This window comes from Pongo abelii, chromosome 15 (genome assembly GCF_028885655.2).
Source record: "Pongo abelii isolate AG06213 chromosome 15, NHGRI_mPonAbe1-v2.0_pri, whole genome shotgun sequence".
Classification (NCBI taxonomy): Eukaryota; Metazoa; Chordata; class Mammalia; order Primates; family Hominidae; genus Pongo; species Pongo abelii.
In genome coordinates this window covers 107766105-107788221 of record NC_072000.2, presented here as the reverse complement: position 1 = coordinate 107788221, position 22117 = coordinate 107766105, and the positions used below count along the sequence as shown (strand labels likewise).

The 22117-nt window shown below is 44.2% G+C and overlaps 2 protein-coding genes and 1 non-coding gene across 4 annotated transcripts; 1 reads left to right on the top strand and 2 right to left on the bottom strand.

Moving 5' to 3' along the window:
- Positions 1-10294: 10294 nt before the first annotated feature.
- On the bottom strand, positions 10295-19287 carry EIF5 (eukaryotic translation initiation factor 5). Of its 2 annotated transcripts, NM_001133473.1 has the most exon segments (12): positions 10295-12507; positions 12905-13039; positions 13665-13829; positions 14136-14297; positions 14577-14735; positions 14997-15142; positions 16246-16357; positions 16623-16795; positions 17358-17439; positions 17543-17822; positions 18876-19084; positions 19223-19246. In NM_001133473.1, coding segments are annotated over 10 exon segments (1296 nt in total). In that variant the 5' UTR covers positions 17615-17822; positions 18876-19084; positions 19223-19246; the 3' UTR covers positions 10295-12417.
- Positions 15502-15627, bottom strand: LOC112128929 (small nucleolar RNA SNORA28). Its single transcript, XR_002911373.1, has one exon. It is a non-coding gene; the product is annotated as a small nucleolar RNA SNORA28 (small nucleolar RNA).
- LOC129049876 (serine/arginine repetitive matrix protein 3-like) lies at positions 18427-21810 on the top strand. The gene is made up of 2 exons (XM_054530624.1): positions 18427-18590; positions 18664-21810. The coding sequence occupies exons 1-2, from the start codon at positions 18427-18429 to the stop codon at positions 20240-20242; spliced, it is 1743 nt and encodes a 580-aa protein (XP_054386599.1). The 3' UTR covers positions 20243-21810.
- Positions 21811-22117: the final 307 nt, after the last annotated feature.

The window sequence follows — 22117 nt, the reverse complement described above, 5'->3', positions numbered from 1 at the left end:
TTTAAGACAGCATTTCATTCTGTCACCCAGGCTGGAGTGCAGTGGCTCGATCTCAGCTCACCGCAAACCTCTGCCTCTTGGGCTCAAGTGATCCTCTCACCTCAGCCCCCCAAGTATCTGGGACTACCGGAATGCACCATCACGCCCAGCTATTTTTTTTGTTTTGTTTTGTTTTGTTTTGTTTTGTTTGTAGAGATGGGGTTTTGCCACGTTGCCCAGGCTGGCCTCGAACTCCTGACCTCAAGGGATCCACCCACCTCGGCCTCCAAAGTGCTGGGATTACAAGTGTGAGCCACCGTGTCCAGCCCTTTCTTGGTATATATACTTTCAAAACAGGAAAATTTGGGATTGAAATTTGGGTTTCCTACACTTACATTCTTATTATAATTTCTAATAAGGTTGTTTGTTATGATCCCTTTATTCTTCTGTAAATTATTATAAGGCTACTTAAAATATAAATAAAATTAAAAGGGTCCTTTGGACCCGAGGTAAATTATTATATAATTCTTTTTCCCAGTATACTGAAGGTTAACCCAGTATTGTTTGTAATAACAAAAGATTGGAAACTTCTCAAAGGTCCATCAATAGGGCACTGGTTAAATAAATAAATATTGCTACCTTCTAGCAATGGAATATTATTTTGCTATAAAAACTGATTAGGAAAATATACATGTACTGCTATGGAATAATTTCCAAAATATAGAGCGAAAGAAACAAGGTTCAGAACAGGATGTAAAACACACAATCATTTGTGTTATAAAAAAGGAGAAAAAGTATGATTGCGCTTGAATATGCATAAATTGTTTCTGATAACATTGACTTTTTTCTGTAGAGGGCATCTGGGTGGCTAGTCACAGGCATGACAAAGAAATGTTTCAGCAAAAATCCCTTTTACATACTGACATAGACGGACATAGACTCACATAGACTAGCATAGACTAATGTAGACTGACATAGACTGACATAGACTGACATGGACGGACATAGACTCACATAGACTAGCATAGACTAATGTAGACTGACATAGACTGACATAGACTAACGTAGACTGACATAGACTGACATGGACGGACATAGACTGACATAGACTAACATAGACTAATGTGGACTGACATAGACGGACATAGACGGACATAGACTAACATAGACTAATGTAGACTGACATAGACTAACATAGACTAATGTAGACTGACATAGACTGACATAGACTGACATGGACTGACATAGACGGACATAGACTGACATAGACTAACACAGACTAATGTAGACTGACACAGACTGACACAGACTAACATAGACTAATGTAGACTGACATAGACTGACATAGACCAATGTAGACTGACATAGACTGACATGGACTGACATAGACTAACATAGACTGACTGACGTAGACTGATGTAGACTGACATGGACTGACGTACACTGATGTAGACTGAAGTGGACTGACGTAGACTGATGTAGACTGACATGGACTAATGTAGACTGAAATGGACTGACATAGACTAACATGGACTGACATAGACAGACATAGACTAACAGACTGACATAGACTAACATGGACTGACATAGACTAACATGGACTGACATAGACTGATGCAGACTGACGTAGACTGAAAGGAGAACTTAGAAAAGGATATGCTCAGCGTCGGGCACACCTCAGTCAAGGAGGCTCTGCTGACCACACTGTCCCTGTCTCAGTGACTTCCTACAACAAAGGTGATTTCTCACTGATGTTCCAGCTCCCTTGAGGGTCCACTGGGGGCTCTGCTCCACCCATTCTGGGACCCATGCTGACACCGCAGCTGCCATCTTGAGAGACACTGGTTGCCATGGCCACTCTGAGAATCTTAGACATGTAATGAAATACATAATTTCATATTTTATATATTTTAATTGAAATATGTGTATATACAATATATATCTTGTATATCTATTTTATCTATTTTTTTTTTGAGACAGGGTCTTACTCTGTCCCCCAGGCTCAAGTGCAGTGGCATGATCATGGTTCACTGCAGTCTCAACCTCCCAGGCTTAAGCGAGCTCCCCATCTCAGCCTCCTGAGTAGCTATGACTACAGACATGCGCCACCACATACAGCTACTTTTTTGTACTTTGTTTTATTTTTTGAGACAGAGTTTTGCTCTTGTCGCCCAGACTGGAGTGCAATGGCCGATCTCGGCTCACTGTAACCTCTGCCTCCTGGGTTCAAGCGATTCTCCTACCTCAGCCTCCTGAGTAGCTGGGATTACAGATGCCTGCCACCACACCCAGTTAATGTTTGTATTTTTAGTACAGACAGGGTTTCACCATGTTGGCCAGGCTGGCTCGAACTCCTGACCTCAGGTGATCCGGCCGCCTGTGCCTCCCAAAGTGCTGGGATTACAGACATAAGCCACCGTGCCCGGCCTAAGGTAAAATTTACATGCAATGAAATGAACAAATTTGGGACAAATGCATATACCCATACACCTATGTAACCCAAACTTCTATCAAGATGTAAAACATTGCTGTCACCATGGAAGGTTCCCCTGTGCCCTTTCCCATGAATTCCCACCCCACACCATCCACAGAAGCAATCACTGTCTTGATTTCTTCACTACAGATTAGTGTAGCCTGTTTTAGAACTTCATATAAATGGAACCATACGTAAGTATTCTTTGTAAGGCTTCTTTTATTTAGCACATTTTTGAGATTCATAACTTTTGTTGTGCACATTAGTAATTCATTCCTTTTTATTGTTAATATCCAATTTTGAGCATATAGTACAGTTTGTTTATCCATTCTCCTGTTAATGGGTCCTTGTGATGTGTACAGTTTGGGATTATTATGAAAAAAAGCTGCAATGGCCATTCTCATAAGTGTTTTCAGGAACATTTGCTTTCATTTTTATTTATTTATTTATTTATTGCATCGAAGTCTCGCTCTTTCGCCAGGCTGGAGTGCAGTGGCACGATCTCGGCTCACTGCAAGCTCTGCCTCCTGGGTTCAAGTGATTCTCCTGCCTCAGCCTCTCGAGTAGCTGGGACTACAGGCGTGCACCACCATGCCCAGCTAATTTTTGTATTTTTAGTAGAGACAGGGTTTCACCATGTTGGCCAGGATGGTCTGGATCTATTGACCTCGTGATTCACCTCCCTCAGCCTCCCAAAGTGCTGGGATTACAGGCGTGAGCCACAGCGCCTGGCCTCATTTCTATTAAGTGTGGAGTTCTCTAGGAGTGGAATTGTGGGTTTAGAAGGCAGGTGTATGTTCAGTTTTTGTAGGAAACTGTTAGAACTTTTCCTAAAGTGTTGGTACCATATTACATACCAACCCACAGAGTTCCAGCGGCCCCACTTCCTCACTCACCATCTATTTGGTGTTGTCAAGTTTCAAATTTCAGCTGTTCTGGTGGGTGTGTAGTGGTATTTTACTACGGCTCTTTCGTAAACTTTTGCTTTATATATTTTGAGAGTATTTCATCAGGTGCATTCAATGATAGAACTGTTATTTCTTTTTCTTTTTTTTTTTTTTGAGACAGAGTCTTGCTCTGTCGCCCTGGCTGGAGTGCAGTGGTGCGATCTCAGCTTACTGCAATCTCTGCTTCCCAGGGTTCAAGCAATTCTCCTGCCTCAGCCTACTGAGTAGCTGGGACTACAGGCACTCACCTTCATGCCTGGCTAATTTTTGTATTTTTTAGTAGTGGCCAGGCTGGTCTCGAACTCCTGACCTCAGGTGACCCACCTGCCTCGGCCTCCCAAAGTGCTCGGATTACAGGCGTGAGCCACCGTGCCTGGTCAGAACTTTTATTTCTGATGTGTTGAATTGTTCGTCACATTGTGCCGATTCTCTTTATTCCTAATGACTTTTCTTGGTTTGTCAACAAAATAAACAGAGAGAGGCTCTCTCAAAGAAAAAGCTATCTGCGAATAGGGCATTGCAATGGGAATATGCATATCATAGTGAGCTATGTGTGTACTTTAGGGAGGTAAAGGGAGAGAATAGCTTTTAAAGGAAAAGTGAGGAGGATTACATAATTGTTTTGAGATAATCAGCCTTGGCCATGAAGGTCAATAGCAAGGCCGATGCTTGTCCAAGGTTGGACAGGCAGTTGCTGGGTAGATGTCCTTGCAGAAGTGTTATTTGTGGAAGGTTGTAACGGCCTTTGTGCAGGTTGTGGTTTTTGCAGTCTTTTGTGATTGTTTAGTTGATAGTCGTGATAGGACAAACAAGCATGAGAATGCTCTCTTCACAGCCTCACCTGGCTCTGTTTCTCAGGGTTTTTTTTTTGTTTGGTGTTTGCCTTTTAAAATACAAATGACTCCATTCTCATTCTGACAGCCTTCACATTTCCCCCTTCTGGTCAACATCTTTCTCTGAAAGCATCACTGGTCAATCATCCTGTGGTTAGGTTTTGATTGTCCCTTGATACCAGGATGGATCTGTCCTGGTTGCCAGTCTTGTCCCACACTGCAGGGAGTGATTGGTGACTAGGAGCCAGTGTCAAAACCTTCTAGCCACCTGTGAACAACAAGGGAGGTTTGAAGGGAGTGGCTGTCAGCTAAGTCTACCTAGAGTCCATTATTGAGTTCAATTTTGTCTGCGCCAGTTTTTTTGCGATCATTTCAAAGCGCCAGGCCAGCATTATTCTGTTAGGAGTTGTACTTCTGTAAAATTTCTTTTTTTGAGACAGGGTCTTGCTCTGTCACCCAGGCTGGACTGCAGTGGTACGATCATAGCTCTCTGCAACCTTAAACTCTTGGGCTCAAGGGATCCTCCTACCTTAGCCTCTTGAGCAGCTGGGACTACAAGTGCAGGCCACTGTGCCCAGCTAAATTTTTCAGTTTTTTTGTAGAGACAGGGTATCACTTTGTTGCCCAGGCTGGTCTCAAGTGATCCTCCTACCTCAGCCTCCCAAAATGTTGGGATTACAGGCATGAGCCACTCTGCCCTGCCATTCTGCAAAAAAATTTTTTTTTTTTTTTTTTTTTTTTGAGACAGGGTCTCAATCTGTCGCCCAGGCTGGAATACAGTGGCACGATCTCAGCTTACTGCAACCTCCACCTCCCAGGCTCAAGCAATCCTCCTTCCTCAGCCTCCTGAGTAACCGGGACTACAGGTGCATCCACCACATCTGGCTAATTTTTTGCATTTTTAGTAAAGATGGGGTTCCACCATGTTGCCCTGGCTGGTCTTGAACTCCTGGGCTCAAGTGACCTGCTCACCTTGGCCTCCCACAGTGCTGGGATTACAGGTGTGAGCTACTGTATCAGGCTTTGCAAAAATTTTAACATAACAGTATGAAGTTTTTTGTTTTTTTGTTTTTTGAGATGGAGTTTCACTTTTGTTGCCCAGGCTACAGTGCAATGGCGCGGTCTCGGCTCACTGCAACCTTCACCTTCCGGGTGAAGCGATTCTCCTGCCTCAGCCTCCTGAGTAGCTGGGATTACAGGCACATGCTGCCACACCCAGTTAATTTTTGTATTTTTTTAAAATGAAAACAGGGTTTCACCATGTTGGCCAGGCTGGTCTCAAACTCCAGACCTCAGGTGATCCACCCGTCTCGGCCTCCCAAAGTGCTGGAATTATAGGTGTGAGCCACCGCGCCCCGGCCTACAGTGATATTTTATGTTATTGCTCTGAGCTGAAGATTCTGGCCCATTTAATCTGAGAGCCTAACCTTCATAAATATTTATCTGGCTCTTTTCTTTTAGACTGTTAATCTTTCAATTAACTGTTCCTTCACCCTAAGCAATTATTAGTCAAGCAAATTTAAATTTACATTTCCAAAAGGTGTCTAGGTTGTTGGTTACCATGCGCTTTTGTCATTTATAAGCCATTAATTTGAAAGCCCTTTAAGACTTAAAAAAAAAAAAAAATCTTGGCTAGAATGCCATAAGCAGTCAGTTTTTTCCCAATACCAATAGAAAAGCCAGCAGAGAGAAAAAGAGAGAGAGACAACTTAGAAGGCTTTACATTAACTCTAGTTTTTTTTTTTTTTTTTTGATACGGAGTCTTGTTTTGTCGCCCAGGCTGGAGTGCAGTGGCGCAATCTCGGCTCACTGCAGCCTCTGCCTCCTGGGTTCAAGTGATTCTCATGCCTCAGCCTCTCGAGTAGCCAGAATTACAGGTGTGAGCCACCACGCCCAGGTAATTTTTGTATTTTTTGTAGAGATGGGGTTTCACTATGTTAGTCAGGCTGGTCTTGAATTCCTGACCTCAAGTGTTCCACCCACCTTGGCCTCCCAAAGTGCTGGGATTACAGGCGTGAGCCACTGTGCCCGGCCTACTTTAACTCTATAGTTGCAGTGTTTTGGGTTTTTCTTTTTTTTTTTTTGAAAGTTCAAGCAATGACCATTTGAACTCTGATTTTTCCTTGATATAATTTGCCCATCATTTAAAAAATGTTCACAAGAATGGGCTATCATATGTAACTGGCTGGAGTCCCAGAAAGCCTAGCAGCATGTTATAATGGTTGAGAATCCCATTCTGCTTTTTATTAATCTCTCAAGAGCAAAGAATTTCTTTTTTTTTTTTTTTTTTGAGACAGAGTTCGCTCTTGTTGCCCAAGCTGGAGTGCAATGGCACAATCTCGGCTCACTGCAACCTCCGCCTCCCGGGTTCAAGCGATTCTCCTGCCTCAGCCTCCTGAGTAGCTGGAATTACAGGCATGTGCCACCACACCTGGCTGATTTTGTATTTTTTAGTAGAGACAGGGTTTCTCCATGTTGGTCAGGCTGATCTGGAATTCCCGACCTCAGGTGATCCGCCCGCCTCGGCCTCCCAAAGTGTTGGGATTACAGGCGTGAGCCACTGTGCCCGGCCAGAATACCTTTTTTATCCTGAGAGAGAATGTCAGGAGTTTGGATTGGTGTTTTAGATGGTGGCAACTGCCCTAGCGGCTTTTAATTAGACATCCTGAGCCCACTATTTAAAACGCAGAAGATTTTTAGAAAAAAATCCAGGGAAACGAGTGAAACCAAATCACGGGACACCAAGAGATGAGTGTTCACAAAATTTTAACCCAGGCATGCAGATCAAAGTATTACACGCTCAGACCAAAAGTGAATTCACCAGAAATGACATGCCTCACAGATAGAATGTGAATTCAATAGAAACCGGAATACTCAAGCCAGAGACCTCTGTCTTTACACCAGAAAGGACTTACCAGAAAAGATAAGTCTTTATCATCTCAGGAGGGATGTAAGGTTCTTTATTAAGGTGGCCTTATAACCAAACCAGATCTTGAATATCAAAAAGCCTCTACCAAAAAAAAAAAAAAAAAAAAAAAGCCGGGTACAGTGGCTCACGCCTGTAATCCCAGCACTTTGGGAGGCCAAGGCGGGTGGATCATCAAATCAGGAGATCGAGACCATCCTGGCCAACATGGTGAAACCCCCGTGTCTACTAAAAATAAAAAAAATTAGCCGGGAGTGGCAGCGTGCACCTGTCATCCCAGCTACTTGGGAGGCTGAGGCAGGAGAATGGCGTGAACCCAGGAGACGGAGCTTGCAGTGAGCCAGGATCGCACCACTGCACTCCAGCCTGGGCGACAGAGCAAGACTCTATCTCAAACAAACAAACAAACAAACAAAAAAAAAAAAAAAAGAAAAACAAAGCCTCCACCAAAAACAGGGAGGGCTGGCCTGAAAGAAGACTCACTAGGGCCAAAAATTTGAGTCATGGAAGCCTACAGCGCAAAGGGCTCATATGCATACTGGCCAAAAAGAATAATTTTTTCTGATAGTCATCTTTCTTTAGGTCTCATTTCTGACCCCATTTATATCAATTAAGTGAGAGAGAGAGGCTCTCTAAAAGATACATATTCAGGAATAGGGCATTGCAATGGGAATACACATGTCATTATGAGCTATGTGTGTACTTCAGGAAGGTAAAGGGAGAGGTTTTTTTTTTTTTTTTTGAGACAGAGTCTCACTCTGTCGCCCAGGCTGGAGCACAGTAGCACGATCTCGTCTCACTGCAACCTCCACCTCCCAGGTTCAAGCGATTCTCCTACCTCAGCCGAGTAGCTGGGATTACAGGCATGCACCACCCCACCCAGCTAAGTTTTTGAATTTTTAGTAGAGACGGGGTCTCGCCATGTTGGTCAGGCTGGTCTTGAACTCCCAACCTCAGGTGATCCGCCCACCTCAGCCTCCCAAAGGGCTGGTATTACAGGCGAGCCACCATGCATGGCCGGGAGAATGGTTTTTAAAGGATAAATGAAGATTATGTTGACTGTTTTGAGATTACCACCTGTGGCTACAAAGATCCATAACAAGGGTGACGAAGTCCACAGCTGGACAGGCTGTTGCTGGGTAGATGTCCTTGAAGTGTTTTTTGTATAAGGCCGTGATGTTTTTGTGCAAGGCTGTGGTTTTGGCAATCTTTTGTGTTAATTTTGTTATTGGGCATACCAGCACGAGACCCTTCACTATCACAAAAGACTGCAAAACCCTACTCTATTTGTTCAGGTTGTTTTGTGTTTCTTGAACACAAGTGACTCTGCCTTGATTCTGACAACTTGCACACTTTATTAAAATCTTTTTTTTGAGATTCAAAGAGCTACATTTTCGGTTAGTGTATGTCTACTATACCTTTTTTCATCCTTTCAACATCTTTAGTCACATTTTAGGTGATGCTCTTGTAAACGGTGTATTGCTAGACTTAAAAATCCAAGCTTGCAACTTGTCCTTTACCTGATAGATTCCATTTACTTTCATTTGGATTTTTAAAAAATGTTAACTTAATACATCTCTTTCAGATTTCCCTGCTTTTCAGTTGTGTTTTCTACTCTCCTAAAAGACTCGTTTTTATCTTTTAGTTAATTGACCATTTTTAAAAAGAGCTTTTAGGCTCACAGCAAAATTGGGTGGAATTTCCCCTACTGTCCCAGCCAGGCATTGCTTCTGACTGCATTAGGCTTCCAGTGGGATTCTGAGTGCTGCACACAAGGGTCTCCACCCCCACCACATATGGAAAGGCAGTCCCCTAGTTTTACAGTAAGGCCCAGGACAGAATCCAGATTTGATCCCAACACCCAAGTGAATCCTCTTCCTCTTAAAAAGAAATAATTGACTGCATAACCGAACGGCAGGGTCAGCTCAGATCCTCCCATTCTCCTGGAGGTCCTGACATTGCACCCCCCAGACTAGGTCCCAAGAAAAGAACTCTGTAGCTTCTATTCTCACATCCCAGCACACACAAGTCCTTAAATTTCTGGCCATAAAAACCAAAGAAATTTGATTCCCAGAAAAAAACTGTTTGGCTAGACCAGACAGGTGGACATAAATCCTGAGCTCCCAACCTATTAACAAAGGCTCACAGGGTCACTCTGGTGCACAAACCTACAATGAGACTACTGGCAAGTCATCTGCTGTCACCCCACTTATGGAATGTCATTATGGGGTCACACAGCACATGCTAGGAAGTAGACAAAAGTGCAGCACTGTTTCTGGTACTAAGACTGCTCTGGCTTTGGAGTAGTCAGGGAGGCTGAAATTTGAACCATCAAAAAGACGATGCAGGAACGAGGTCAACTTTGCATTTGCTGGTTACTCCAGAATACTGGTAGGTCAAGCTACAGCAATTAAGAAAATAGTTGGTTAGATAAGGATTGTCTACAGACTTGTCAGAGAAATTTAAAATACATGAAGGGTTGGTTATTTTGTTAGATAAGTGACCTTGGTACAACAGTACCTATGCCTCAGGACCATGATGAGAACTGACTAACAAAATGCAAAAGGTTCAAATTCACTTATCTGCTTTTTGCAGATGGCCAGCTTTCACTTCTGCCATCTCCAGGCCAAAGGCATAAAGTCAGTGCTTGGTACACTGGAACAAACAGCTTGAGGCTCAATTTTGATACCCCTCCCTTCTCAAGTGGGAAGCAGTGGATTAGAGACCTTCTTGCCAATCTCTAAACTTTAGGACCCACACTAAAAATTTAAGTCAACTTCAGAATATACTTGTTTAGAAAGCAAACCTCCCCATTCCCTCATTCTTAACTAGAGATATATACAATTATTCAGTTACATAGCTGTATATTTGAAGTCTGAGTTCTCTATTAAGTACCTGCCAAGATTTCAAGAAATAAAATTGAGGCAGATTCTCAGTTCACAGACCACAAGACTAGCAAATAAAGCCAGTGACCCAATGAAATGAACAACTTTTGTGAGTGGGGCTGGCAAGTGTAACTGCAGGATACATCCAACACAAACCCAAAGCAACAGCTACAAAACAGGGCAGATTCCAATGCTTTGATCTCATTATAAAACGAAAACAAGTTAATTTTAATATTAAAGCAGAGACAAAATACAATTTTATCATTTTAATCAAGTAACTTAGCTGTTTAAACAAATCCTTAAGACAGTTCAATAGAGCAAAGTGAAGAATTACTCTATTAGGATAACCTGTGAACAAAGTTCAGATTATGTGAATTTGTATTCTATTGGAAGTTTGGCACCAGACTGAACACTGGTTTAAGCCAAATTTTTTAGTGTTCTAGAAGCCCTGAACATGTTTTCCCTCAGATTAAAAGTAGAAGCTTTATAACAGAACCTCATTAGCTTGACACTGAGTATGTTGAGTGCAACTTAGCTTAGGTCACCAGTATCTCCTACAGAATTCCAGTTAATGAAAGCAAATCAGCCTTGTGGCAAAGAATTTGAAACCTAGGCAACATACAAGTTTGAAGAAAAAAAAATCCTCTTTGGTGTGACAAAGCACATTCCCCCTCCAGGTATATGGCTCCTGCTCCACTTGCACCCGAATCTATCAAAGGCAGCTGGAGACCAATTCTTGTCTCTCCAGTAAAATTGCTAGGTTTCAATTCCTTAAAATATCAAGCCAACAAGGTTTTATTACATCATGTTTGTATCATTTCAATGTGAAAATTTTTTATGCCTATTTGTTATTAAGGTCTCATTATCTGTGAAGTCAGTCACAAAAAAACAGGTGAATGGTATAAGCTACTGCTCCAAAATTAACCCTATTGATTCTCGATTCCCACTGTGCACTTTGTGAAAAGGGGTAACTGCCAACAGGTTTAACCTTGAAGATGATTACTCAAACACAGTCAGAACCCATAATATGAGTTTAGATCAGGCAAGGAGTTCACGAGGAAGTTATCGACTCTTGTGTGTCCAAATCTAAAGCCCTGCATGGGCTCTGTCAGGTCCTTGTCACCTGCACTCAGGTGGCCATCAGACTTCTTGGGTGCCTGGCTATATTCAATGTGAAGTAAAAAATATCCCAAGTCTTACACCAAAATAGAGGCTCTGACTTAGAAGTATACTTTTAGCTTTCTTTGTAAATAAGACATTCTGGAAGAAAAAAAAAAAAAGAAAAAAGAAAATCAAGTTTGAAACACAGTTAACACTTATTTTGGCAAGAAAGCAACCAAAATCTAAAAAGCATAAACTATGTGTCCAAATGTAAAAGGCATTACAGAACAAACCATAAGAGGGGACGATTAAAGCCACACTGAACAAAAAGATACAGCATGTCTAACATTTTGGAATTGTAATTTAAACCCTAAGGGCAAAAGCTGAAAAATCATGCTTAGGCTGCTAGTTAAGTGCACCCTTCCCTGTTTCTCCCAAATAAAATCAGTTTATTGTTTAATTGCACCCCAAAGCAAGTTCTCTCAGTACAAAGTAACTACTACGTACACACAAAATGCTTGTTAATGTAATAATTTCCCTGACTCATCCAACGTGCAATGCACACGACTTCAAAGACAATTTGGGGCAAGTGTACATGAAATGAGAAAACAGCTCTCCAAGTTTCAACTCCTGCTCTTACATTATTTATAGGACACTCAGGTCATATTTACTTCTTGGTAAGATGTTGCATTGTCATTTGCTTATCAAAGTCTACCTCACAATGTACATTACCAGATGCCAATTTGAGGAACTATAGAGATAAAACTTTAGTACTTTATTTCTTAATAGGCTGAATAAATTAATTACAATTAAATTTCCTTTACATCCTGTTGAAGACCTCTTTACAGCCCCAGGACCTAACAATATCTGGCAGGCTCCAAGAATGCTCATCAGGTGAAATGATGGCACAACATTTAAAATAAGGAGCCAGTTACTTCAGCTTAAGTCATTCAGAGCCAAACATCTGAAGAACGACCAAAATCAAATCTTTATTTTTATAACTGTATAAATGTGATCCAAATGTGTCCACCACTAGTTTTTCAAAAAGAAACATGCTATAAATAAGCAAACTACATCTGCTCACTGATGTGTATGGACTCCCTAGATGTCTCATTGGGCTTAATTACAGACCACTCACAGTAATAGATTTTTAGTGTAAAGTGTAGCATGATGTTAAGCCATTTTAGCTTTTGCACATACATGTTGCACTTCTGGCTGATAATGGAGAAAAATTTGCAGCATTATACTGTTAAGCTAGGTTGCATCCATCCCTTTAAATGGCATCAATATCGATGTCGTCATCCTTGTTGTCTGACTTTACAGTTTCAACTTTCGGTACACTGGCAGTCTTCGAATACACCACCTGATAAGAGGAATGGTTTTATTCAACGTAAGTTAATAAATCTGTTTATAAAACATATCAATGTAAACTGTGGTCACAGAGGAAGAAAACTGCCTAATGCAGCTATTTCTTCTTCACGGAACAGTTTTGTTACGCAAACACTGCAAGTTCTCTTACACAAGGCTCCAGTCTAAGAGCATTTTTAAAGTTTTTTATAGACTATAATTGTGTAGGACTAGGAACAGTTTCCATCACCCTATTATTTTCCAAATTATTGAGAGGCTGTATTTTATTGCATCTTAAATTCAACTTGAAATTACCTCAAACTGCCATTTTATCACTCCTCACAAACCTTTTTAAATATCAAACACCCATCGCCAGCACTGTATCCAATACCCTCTCCTCCCCCAATGTTTACCTCAATGTTCTCATCTTCGTCGTCTTCTTCACCACCAGAAGATTCTTCCTCTGCCTCCTTCAACCATTTTATAAATGGTTCTGCTTTGACACGAATCTCTTTGGCAAGTTCTTTGGAGACATATTTCTTAGAGGCCTAAAAAATGTGAGTACAAGTCTCTCAGTTGAGGACTTTTAACAACTTTTGGTTATTTATACAATCCCCCTTACTGAGCTGAGGGGACTGGCTCCTAACAAGTCTGAAACCTCAAACAGAATCAATGTACTCGGTGAACACATTAGTCTCAGCAGTCTGTTATGACTACAAAGCTGACATGGTGTGAATCACAATCTACAGCACAGGGACTGAACTTTAGCTATAGGTATTAGATATTTCTTCTTCATCTCAAAACCCTGTCTCAATACTTGTGAACAGCTGGGCGCAGTGGCTCACACCTGTAACCTCAGCACTTTGGGAGACCAGTGGATCACCTGAGGTCAGGAGTTCGAGACCAACCTGGCCAACATGGTAAAACCCCATCTACTAAAAATACAAAAATTAGCTGGGCATGACCGCAGGTGCCTGTAATCCCAGCTACTCGGGAGGCTGAGGCAGAAGAATCACCTGAAGCCAGGAGGCGGAGGTTTCACGGAGCCGAGATCATACCACTGTACTCCTGCCTGGGCAACAAGAGTGAGACTCCGTCTCCAAAAACAACCAACCAACCAAAAAAAACCCCCAAAACTTGTGAACTTGAAGAGCCCACCTATGTATTCCCCACCTTTTCCGACCAGCTGATGATGACTTCTTCTTCTAAAAGGTCTGCATCGTACATCTCCTTCAAGATATGTGGAATCTTGGAGATAAGCTGAGCTTGATGCATTGCTACCACACACTCCAAACCATGAAGAAGGTACCGTTGAGCTTTTTTGTTGTTGTGACAAAACTGCAAATAGACACCTTGGTGTTAACAAGCTTTTTTTATATGTTTTAAGTTGACAACTCCATTACCCAAGTAAGAGTGTCTGCAAGTGCACGGTCCATACCATAGTGGTTCTAAAAGGTCAATGCATAAATATCCCTATTACTCTGTAAGGGCCTAGGTAAGGCACTTTCAGATACTCAGAGGCTTATAAGGTGGGTCAATTCCCCCACTTTCAAGCATGACAGGACGAGCAAAAGTGGTTAAAATGACCATCTCGAAAGCCACACAGCTGTAATCTCATTTATGAATCCAGAGCAATTTGCTTACTCGTAAGAAATGGCGCCTGTATTTCTTAATCTGTTCTCTGATCTTCTCATTAAAAAGAACTTCAGTCAGAACAAGAGGGCCCATGGCTTTTACATCCAGTCTTTCTGCTTCAGCAACAATTTCTTTGTCAGATGAATCAATAACACCCTCTTCTTTCTTTTTCTGCAAATAAAAGGAAAACAATTCAGTGCAATGGAGGCACACTTTGCCAGGCTCAAGATACCCGCCAGTCCCTGCTCTGATGGACATATTTTTCCTACCTAATTTGGCAGTTGTGACACATTGTGCCTGGAATCACGCGCAAAAAAATATTTAAATGAACAAGAGTTCTAAAAAGTCGTGCATTAGAGTAATCCTAATTACACTGCTAAAGTATCATGTATCTAAAGGCACAAACAAGGCTGGGTTGAAGCTGATTTACAGACCAAGCAAACGTTTTACCTTAACAAAATCAAACAGGATATTGACCCGCTCCTCAATTGTTCTTTCCAAATCATCACTGAGTGTCAGAACTTTTGCATGGTCACTGATTTCATCCATTCGACGCCTTTGAGCTTCCTCAGTTGTATCTTCTCCCCAGTCATCATCCTCCTCTTCTTCCTGTTTACGAAAACAGAGCTACTTGATCAAAGACCTTAAAAACAACAAAAAAAGTTTCAGATTTTTCCAAGTTAATGGCATCAAGTCCATCTCCCACCAAAACTGTGTTCACCTTAATTCAAACAACCAACAGTACTTGGAATCCAAAATATTAGTGTATTACACACTGAAGGCTAGTTTCAACATTTCCACCCACCTCAACCAAATGCCATATACTTTACACATCTTTAGTGCCCACTAGGCCATCAACCCTGCACTCACCATTGTATGTGGAGGAGGACTAATTTCATTTGGTGGTGGTGGTGGTGGTGGTGTCTCACTGCTGGATACGGAGCCATTTTCCTTGTCTTTGCCCTTTCTATTTTTCTTTTCTTTTTCTTTCTTTCCTGTACCACTGTCACTATTCTCTACAGAAAAAAAAAGAAATAAAAATTTAACCCCATAACTTACATTACCTCATTGCCCATCATTAACATTTAAAACCCTGCCCTTATTTTCCTATGGATCCCCTCAGAAAAACCACACAGCACACACAATGCTACCTAAGAGGCTTCACAGATGAAATTCATCATGTACTTCATACATAAGAATGTCAGTCTAAGAATGGAGTTACACAAAATATTAGGGGTATTGTAACTGCTAGGTAAGATTAAGATGATGATGCCTCCACTAGGGAGTGAGTGAGAGGTGGCCCTAAGGATCCCTCTCTGTCATCCCTCATGAACAAAGTCATTAACTCAACCCAGCTTTAGCCAACAGGTAGAACACTGTTTAAGTCTATATAACGGCTTATCTCATGGGAGAGAGAACACCGGAATAGGTTAGACTTTCTTGATATAGCAAGCTCAAATTGTGTCAGACAGTTTTGATCATCTGCCACAGAGTGTTGCTTGCAATACTCAAGTTTAATGAAGCGGACCCTCTTTACCAAACAATGCCAGTAAAAGATCCTTTGCTGGGTTTCCAGCAGAATTTTAGTCATTACTTCATCTACCCTCAGATAATCTGTCTTAATTGATATGGCACAGTTTAATTGGCAGCCTATTTTTCACTTTTAATGGTAATTAACAATACACTTTTGAAAGATGTCTTGGATTTGATAAAACATAGTACAAGGACTAAAAAGTTCCTTATATTGTTTTTTTGAGAGAGTCGCTGTTGCCCAAGCTGGAGTGCAAGTGGCACGATCTCAGCTCAGTGCAACCTCTGCCTCGGACGTTCAAGCGACGCTCATGCCTCAGCCACCCAAGCAGCTGGGATTACAGGAGCACACCACTACGCTAAGCTAATTTTTGTGTTTTTACTAGACGGGTTTCACTATGTTGGCCTGGCTGGTCTTGAACTCCTGGCCTCAAGTGATGTGGCCGCCCTGGCCTCCCAAAATGCGGGGAATGCATGAGCCACCGTGCCCAGTCTCCCTTACATTCCTATTACAAAAAAATCTTCTATTTTGTTCCCAACAGTTAGTCACTTATCTTAGGATCTTAGGAGTTCATCATGGAAGACTCACCAGGTGGGTTTTTGAGAATGAATGTGCAGAGTTTATGATGTGTGTCAAGCATGCCTCGATAGCCACAGGCTTTACAAGAATTACCTATTGTTTGCTTCTTTGGATTGACATGCTGCCAAAAAAATAACAAACGTTATCCATAATATAACATGAAAATATCTAATCAGAAGACATCTAAACCACAGACAGCTTCACATGCAAAGAAAACTTTTTTCACACAGTGACCTACTTTAAAAAAAAGAATGGAAATATCTCCAAAACTAGAGTTTTGTGTTTGATTTAAAATTACATTTGCTCTGCCTTCTCAGAAAGGTGACTTAGTGGTATCACAAAATAAGTATACGGCTTTTTCTTTTGACAACCACAAAAGCACTTACCAAATCTGTTTCAGGATTCTCACATTCAGGACAGAGAACAAATTTTTTAATGAATCCATCCAACATGTCTTGCAGCTTATTCGCCTCATGAGATCCATTGACAATGTAACGGTCATTCTTAACATCAAACTGGGTCTGTGCTCCCAGCTCACAACCAAAATATTTGGTGGGATCTATTTGAATGAAAGAGGAGTTTGGATCATTACAGTTAACTAGATCTTTGGCTACTCACTCACATTTGTATGACCACTTTTTTTTTTTTTTTTGAGACACAGTCTCACTCTGTCACCCAGGCTGGAGTGCAACAGCGTGGTCTCAGCTCACTGCAACCTCCGTTTCCGGGGTTCAAGCGATTCTCCCGCCTCAGCCTCCCAAGTAGCTGGGACTAGAGGCGCATGCCACGACGCCTGGCTAATTTTTGTATTATTAGTAGATTCAGGGTTTCACTATGTTGGCTAGGCTGGTCTAGAACTCCTGACCTCGTGATCTGCCCACCTCAGCCTTCCAAAGTGCTGGGGGTTACAGGTGAGAGCTATCGCGCCCGGCCATCCACTCTTTAATTAAATGTGTTCCCCTGGTAGTTTTGTAAACTCATGGCAACCAATAAACCACGATTCCTCACTTAACTTGTAAGCTAATTAGCTAGCATACAATTAGAACAAGTTTTGCAGCTCAAAGACTTTGAAGACTCTATCCATAATATGCCCTTTATGGACTTTTCCAAGCTTTACTTACACGTTGGAGGCCGATTAAGCGCCTTTGCAACGTCAACCATGTTGACTATGACTGTCTTGATTCCATTTCCTTTGCCCTCAACCTAAAGGAAATAAGAATTTTAGTTGTGCAGTTTCCCCCGACAAATGCAAACTTCAAAATTCTACAAAAAGAGCGATCAACTAAATTGAAGAGCAATTTATTACCTTGGCAATCAGACGGGGCATCTTGTAGCGATAGAACTGGTCTGACACGCTGCGGTTGACATTGACAGACATTTTGGCTTATTAGTGGCTTTATCAATAAGATGAAGAGATCTTTGATTGCAACTTTTTGGTATCTTCTGTCTGGAGAAGAAGGGATGACATAAACGACTGCAAGAGTTCTCGGTCTCTGACATGAAAAAATTTTCGCCACTGAGGCTGTAAGCTTCTTGCTTGTATGCTATGTTTCCCCAATACAGGTACCAATGGCTGCGCAACAGCTCTGAAAGAGAAAGGGAAAGAACACACAAAAATCCCCCCAGGTTTAACACCATCGCTGGATGGAAACGCCTCCTTTTACACCCTAGTTATGCTTCTGCTTAATTCTACCTTAAAAAGCATCTGAGATCACATGCAAACAGCTATTCTCATGTAACAGTACAATCTGCGGGAACATAAAAAGGCCTCCATTTCGACTAAGGTGTGACTCCGGTAGGGAAATGCCTGACAAGAAAACACAAGCTGTGCTGCCTCAGCCGCCGTGAGTTTCCATCCGACCGAGGGCAATCAGCAGGTTTGCCTCTGCGGCCATCCTGGAAGTGCTGAAGAACGAAGCCGAGCCCTCTCCGCCGCCCATCCCGCCTGGATAAGCAAACTTCTCAGGCACACCCCCGTTCGTTATCATTTTTAAGGGGAAACTAGACAACTGCTCTCTACAACTAATTGTTGCTTCGGCAACCACGGCTTACTTCAAAGCAGCACTTCCTTAAACGCAGCGCTCGCCCAGAAGTGCCATTAAGCAAGAGAGCGCGAGCGAACGCCAGGCTCGGCCCGGCCTCCCTTTTCCTCGCTATTCAAACACTCGGTTAACCTTCGCCCTGGTCCCCATGGCTACCGCGCTCCGAGGCGTTTCCGCGGGGGCTGGCGAGCCGGACAGCTCCGCGAAGGAGAGCGGCGCGCGACCGGGGCGTCTGGCCCCATCCCCAGCGCGTCCTCCGAGAGCCGGCGGCCCCGGAGGGTGCACAGCCGGGAAGCGATACACTACCGAGGGGTGCCGGGATCGGGCCGCCCCCGCCCCGGAGCGCGCGATGACTCACAAATGCAGCAGCTGAAGCCTGAGTCAGCCCGAGCGGCGGGCACGCGCGGCGCGCTCCCGCAGGGCCGGGGAGGGGGCGAGGCCGGGCCGGGGAGCGCGCGGGGAGGGGGCGGCCGGTGCCCGGGCCCGCGCCCGCCCGCCGTCCGCCCAAACTGCGCCACACGCCGCGGCGGGGTCACGCGGCGGCCGCCGCCATCTTGTGCGGCCGCCATCTCCTGGCCCGCCGCGCCCGCGACTCACCGTTTTCGTCAAATAAAGACATAAACCCAACGCTGCTCGCCCGGGACTGGGATGAAGTGAGGCGCGATGTAAACCCGAGTCCGAGTCCGAGGAGGCGGAGGCGAAGCGCAGCGAGGAGCGGCCGGGCCAGGTGCCGCCGCCGAGCAGCGGGGAGGGGCTGTCCCAGCGACGTCCGCGGTCCACACCCGTCAGCGCCGGAGCTTGGCGACCTGGCGCGGAGAGACTGCGCCGTGAGCCGCGGGCGGTCGGGGGGTGCGCCTTCCCCGCCAGCCAGCGGCCCGCGGGGTCGAGGGGGCGGGAAGCACCGGGCAGGGGGCGCGGGGCCGCCGCCCCTCCACCCGACTCACCTCTGGAATGTTCTCGCTCTGACTGAACAACGCCGCCGCCGCGCTCAAGCTACCCTCGGCCCCAGCGTCCGCCCCCCGCGTCAGGCCTCACTGCCCATTGGCTGGAGGCCTGCCACAGCTCTCTCGTCATTGGTTCGCTTGCGACGTCAATCGCGTCTTTCCGCGCCCCTTCTGCTTCCTGAGGCTCCACTCGCGGCCTCGGCCCGCCTCCAGCCCCGGCCCTGCTTCCTTCCTCTCCCCTCCCCCCGCCTTTCCCAGAGGTCTTCGCGGCGCAGCCCTTGGGTCTCGCGAGACCCGGAGTGGCCCTGGTGGTGGGGCTACGGCACCGGGGGCAGTGCTTTGTCGGTTTGGGCTTTGCGGGCAAGATGGCGGTTGGTCCCCTCCCTTCCCGGGTTTGGGCCAGGCCGCGGCGTCGCGGCGACTCCCGGGACGCAGGAGACATCGTCCTCGAAACTGCTTTCGAGGCCGTGTTTTTGCGGCCGCTACCTTCGGGGAGAGGAACCCGACCGCGTTCTCCCCGCAGCGGGCGCTCGTCTGCCTTTCCCGTCCTCCCGGGACGCCCGTCTCCGGGCCTCGAGGAATGAGTTGTTTTTCCACCTTAAGCCCCAGGCCTGGGTCTTTCATCCCAGGGCCATCTTCTGTTTCGGACTCGGAGTGGATTGGCCGCTGGCGGAACGAGCCCGTGACTCGCCAGTGACCGCCCAGGGCGGTCGCGAGGCCGCGCCGCCTCGGTGCCGGCCCGCAACCGAGCCTGCGCGCTTAGCTCAGCGCGTCGCCTCCAGTTTTCCGAAGAGGAGGCCCTTAGTTGGTTTGGAATCCCGGGGCCTCCTGAAGGCGCTTCGTGGTGGGTTCCCACCTTCTGGTGAAGGCCTCCCTGTGCTCCCAGGGTTGAAAAGCGCTGTCCTTCGTGCTTCTCTTGTCACCTTGCTCCTAGTGGGCATCACGTCGAGTCCACCCCTCCAGTTTATGACTTGTGAATTTCTTGACAGGCAAATCGTAGCCCAGAGCAGGCGTTTATAATGAGATTCCAATGTATTCCGTTGAAAATTATTATTATGTAGGCCGGTCGCGGTGGCTCACGTCTGTAATCCCAGCACTTTGGGAGGCTGAGGTGGGTGGATCACCTGAGGTCAGGGATTTGAGACCAGCCTGGCCAATATGGTGGAACCCTGTCTCTACTAAAGATACAAAAAATTAGCTGGGCGTGGTGGCTCGCTTGTAATCCCAGCTACTCGGGAGGCCGAGGCAGGAGAAACCTTGAACCTGGGAGGCACAGGTTGCAGTGAGCCGAGATCACACCACTGCACTCCAGCCTGGACAACAGAGTGAGACTGTCTCAAAGAAAAAGAAAAAGAAAATTATTATTATTTAGAGAGAGGCTCTCATATTTTAGTTCTGTTGCAACTCTCCCATTCTTTCTGAAACTTGGATTTTTTTGTGAAAACTTGAGTCTTAAAAACACATCCATAGTTCACCCTGAAGTTTGAAGACCTCACTTGACTGATGGAGCGAGAGCCCCGCTAACCTGCACTCTGGTCTCTAAGGTGCAGTCATCGAGAAGTCCTGAGCGGCCATGCAGGTTTCCCGATCTGGAAAAGAGCAATGTTGCTGAGGACAGGATGAGGTAGATCAGGGGCTGCCCTTTGTTTTAGACCAGTTGCATTTGCACTGAGGTTAGAATTGGCAGCTATGTTGATTTTTATCAAAATCCAAGATCGCACTTCCATAACTAAAAGCTTTATAAACAACTTAAAAATTGGCAGTGTTGGTAGGAAGAAATAAAGGCACGATCCAGAATTGAGAGGTGATCTGTGTCCCTTAGGGCAAGGACTTTTATAATCCCGCAGTGTGTACCTTGGTATATAGTTGTTAAGCCAAATGCACAGTGCCTTATGAGTACCAGGGTTCCCATCAGACAAACTAGAAAAGGGGATCCCAGAGATGCTGCTGCTGTGTCACTGTGGAGCATGACTTAGCACTATTGAAACAGATCTGACTTTTTGCTTGGCAGCACAAAAATGATGTTATTTTAGAAACTCTGTGGAAAGTATAGGCATGAAACTAGTCTGAGGTGGGAGGCCTTCCTTTTCAGAAAAGTTTTAATAATGAAACACAAAGTACTTAGGTTTTTCGTATGTTTAGTGGCACAATTTTTAATTTCATTGAAGTTTGTAATAATTTTAACTGCTTTTTAATATGTGTACCACTCATTTGTATGCAACCATGGACAACTTTAAAAAATAATACTTTTGTGTTCTTTTTCTCCCTTTTATTTTTAGTTAATACATAATAACATTTGTGGGATACAAAGCGATATTTCTATACATGTATACAATGTGTAATGATCAAAGCACAGTAATCAGCCTATCCATCTCAGATATTTATCATTTCTTTGTGTTGGGAACATTCAGAATTCTCTTTTATAGCTTTTTGAAAATATACAATAGATTGTTGTTAAGTATATTCATCCTGAAATACTACAGAGCACTAGAACTTATTGAGCTGCAATTTTGTATCAACCTCTCCCTCTTCTCTCCTCCCACTAGCCTTCCCGGCTTCTAATAAACCACAATTCAACTCTCTACCTCCATGAACTCAAATTTTTTTTCAGCTCCCACATATGAATGAGAATATGTGGTATTTATCTTTCTGTGCCTGACTTATTTCACTTAATATGATATTGTCCTCCAGTCTCAGCCATGTTGCTTCAGATAAAAGGATTTCATTATTTTTTTATGACTGAATAGTATTCCAGTATATGTAAAACTTTTTTTTTTTTTGAGACGGAGTCTCACTGTGTCACCCAGGCTGGAGTGCAAGTGGCCTGATCTCAGCTCACTGCAACCTCCGGCTCCCGGGTTCAAGCGATTCTCCTGCCTCAGCCTCCCAAGTAGC

Bases quoted from the DNA above. Each gene is read 5' to 3' on its own strand.
- EIF5 (XM_009249533.3), bottom strand. From the start codon at position 17,614: ATGTCTGTCAATGTCAACCGCAGCGTGTCAGACCAGTTCTATCGCTAC. The intron at 17,440-17,542 runs GTAATAAATTGC...TATTTCCTTTAG, and splicing joins TGCCCCGTCTGATTGCCAAG to GTTGAGGGCAAAGGAAATGG. The intron at 13,040-13,664 runs GTGGGGAATACA...CACATTTTTTAG, and splicing joins TCATCAGCTGGTCGGAAAAG to GCCTCTAAGAAATATGTCTC.
- LOC129049876 (XM_054530624.1), top strand. From the start codon at position 18,427: ATGGCTACCGCGCTCCGAGGCGTTTCCGCGGGGGCTGGCGAGCCGGAC. The intron at 18,591-18,663 runs GTGCCGGGATCG...AGCCTGAGTCAG, and splicing joins AAGCGATACACTACCGAGGG to CCCGAGCGGCGGGCACGCGC.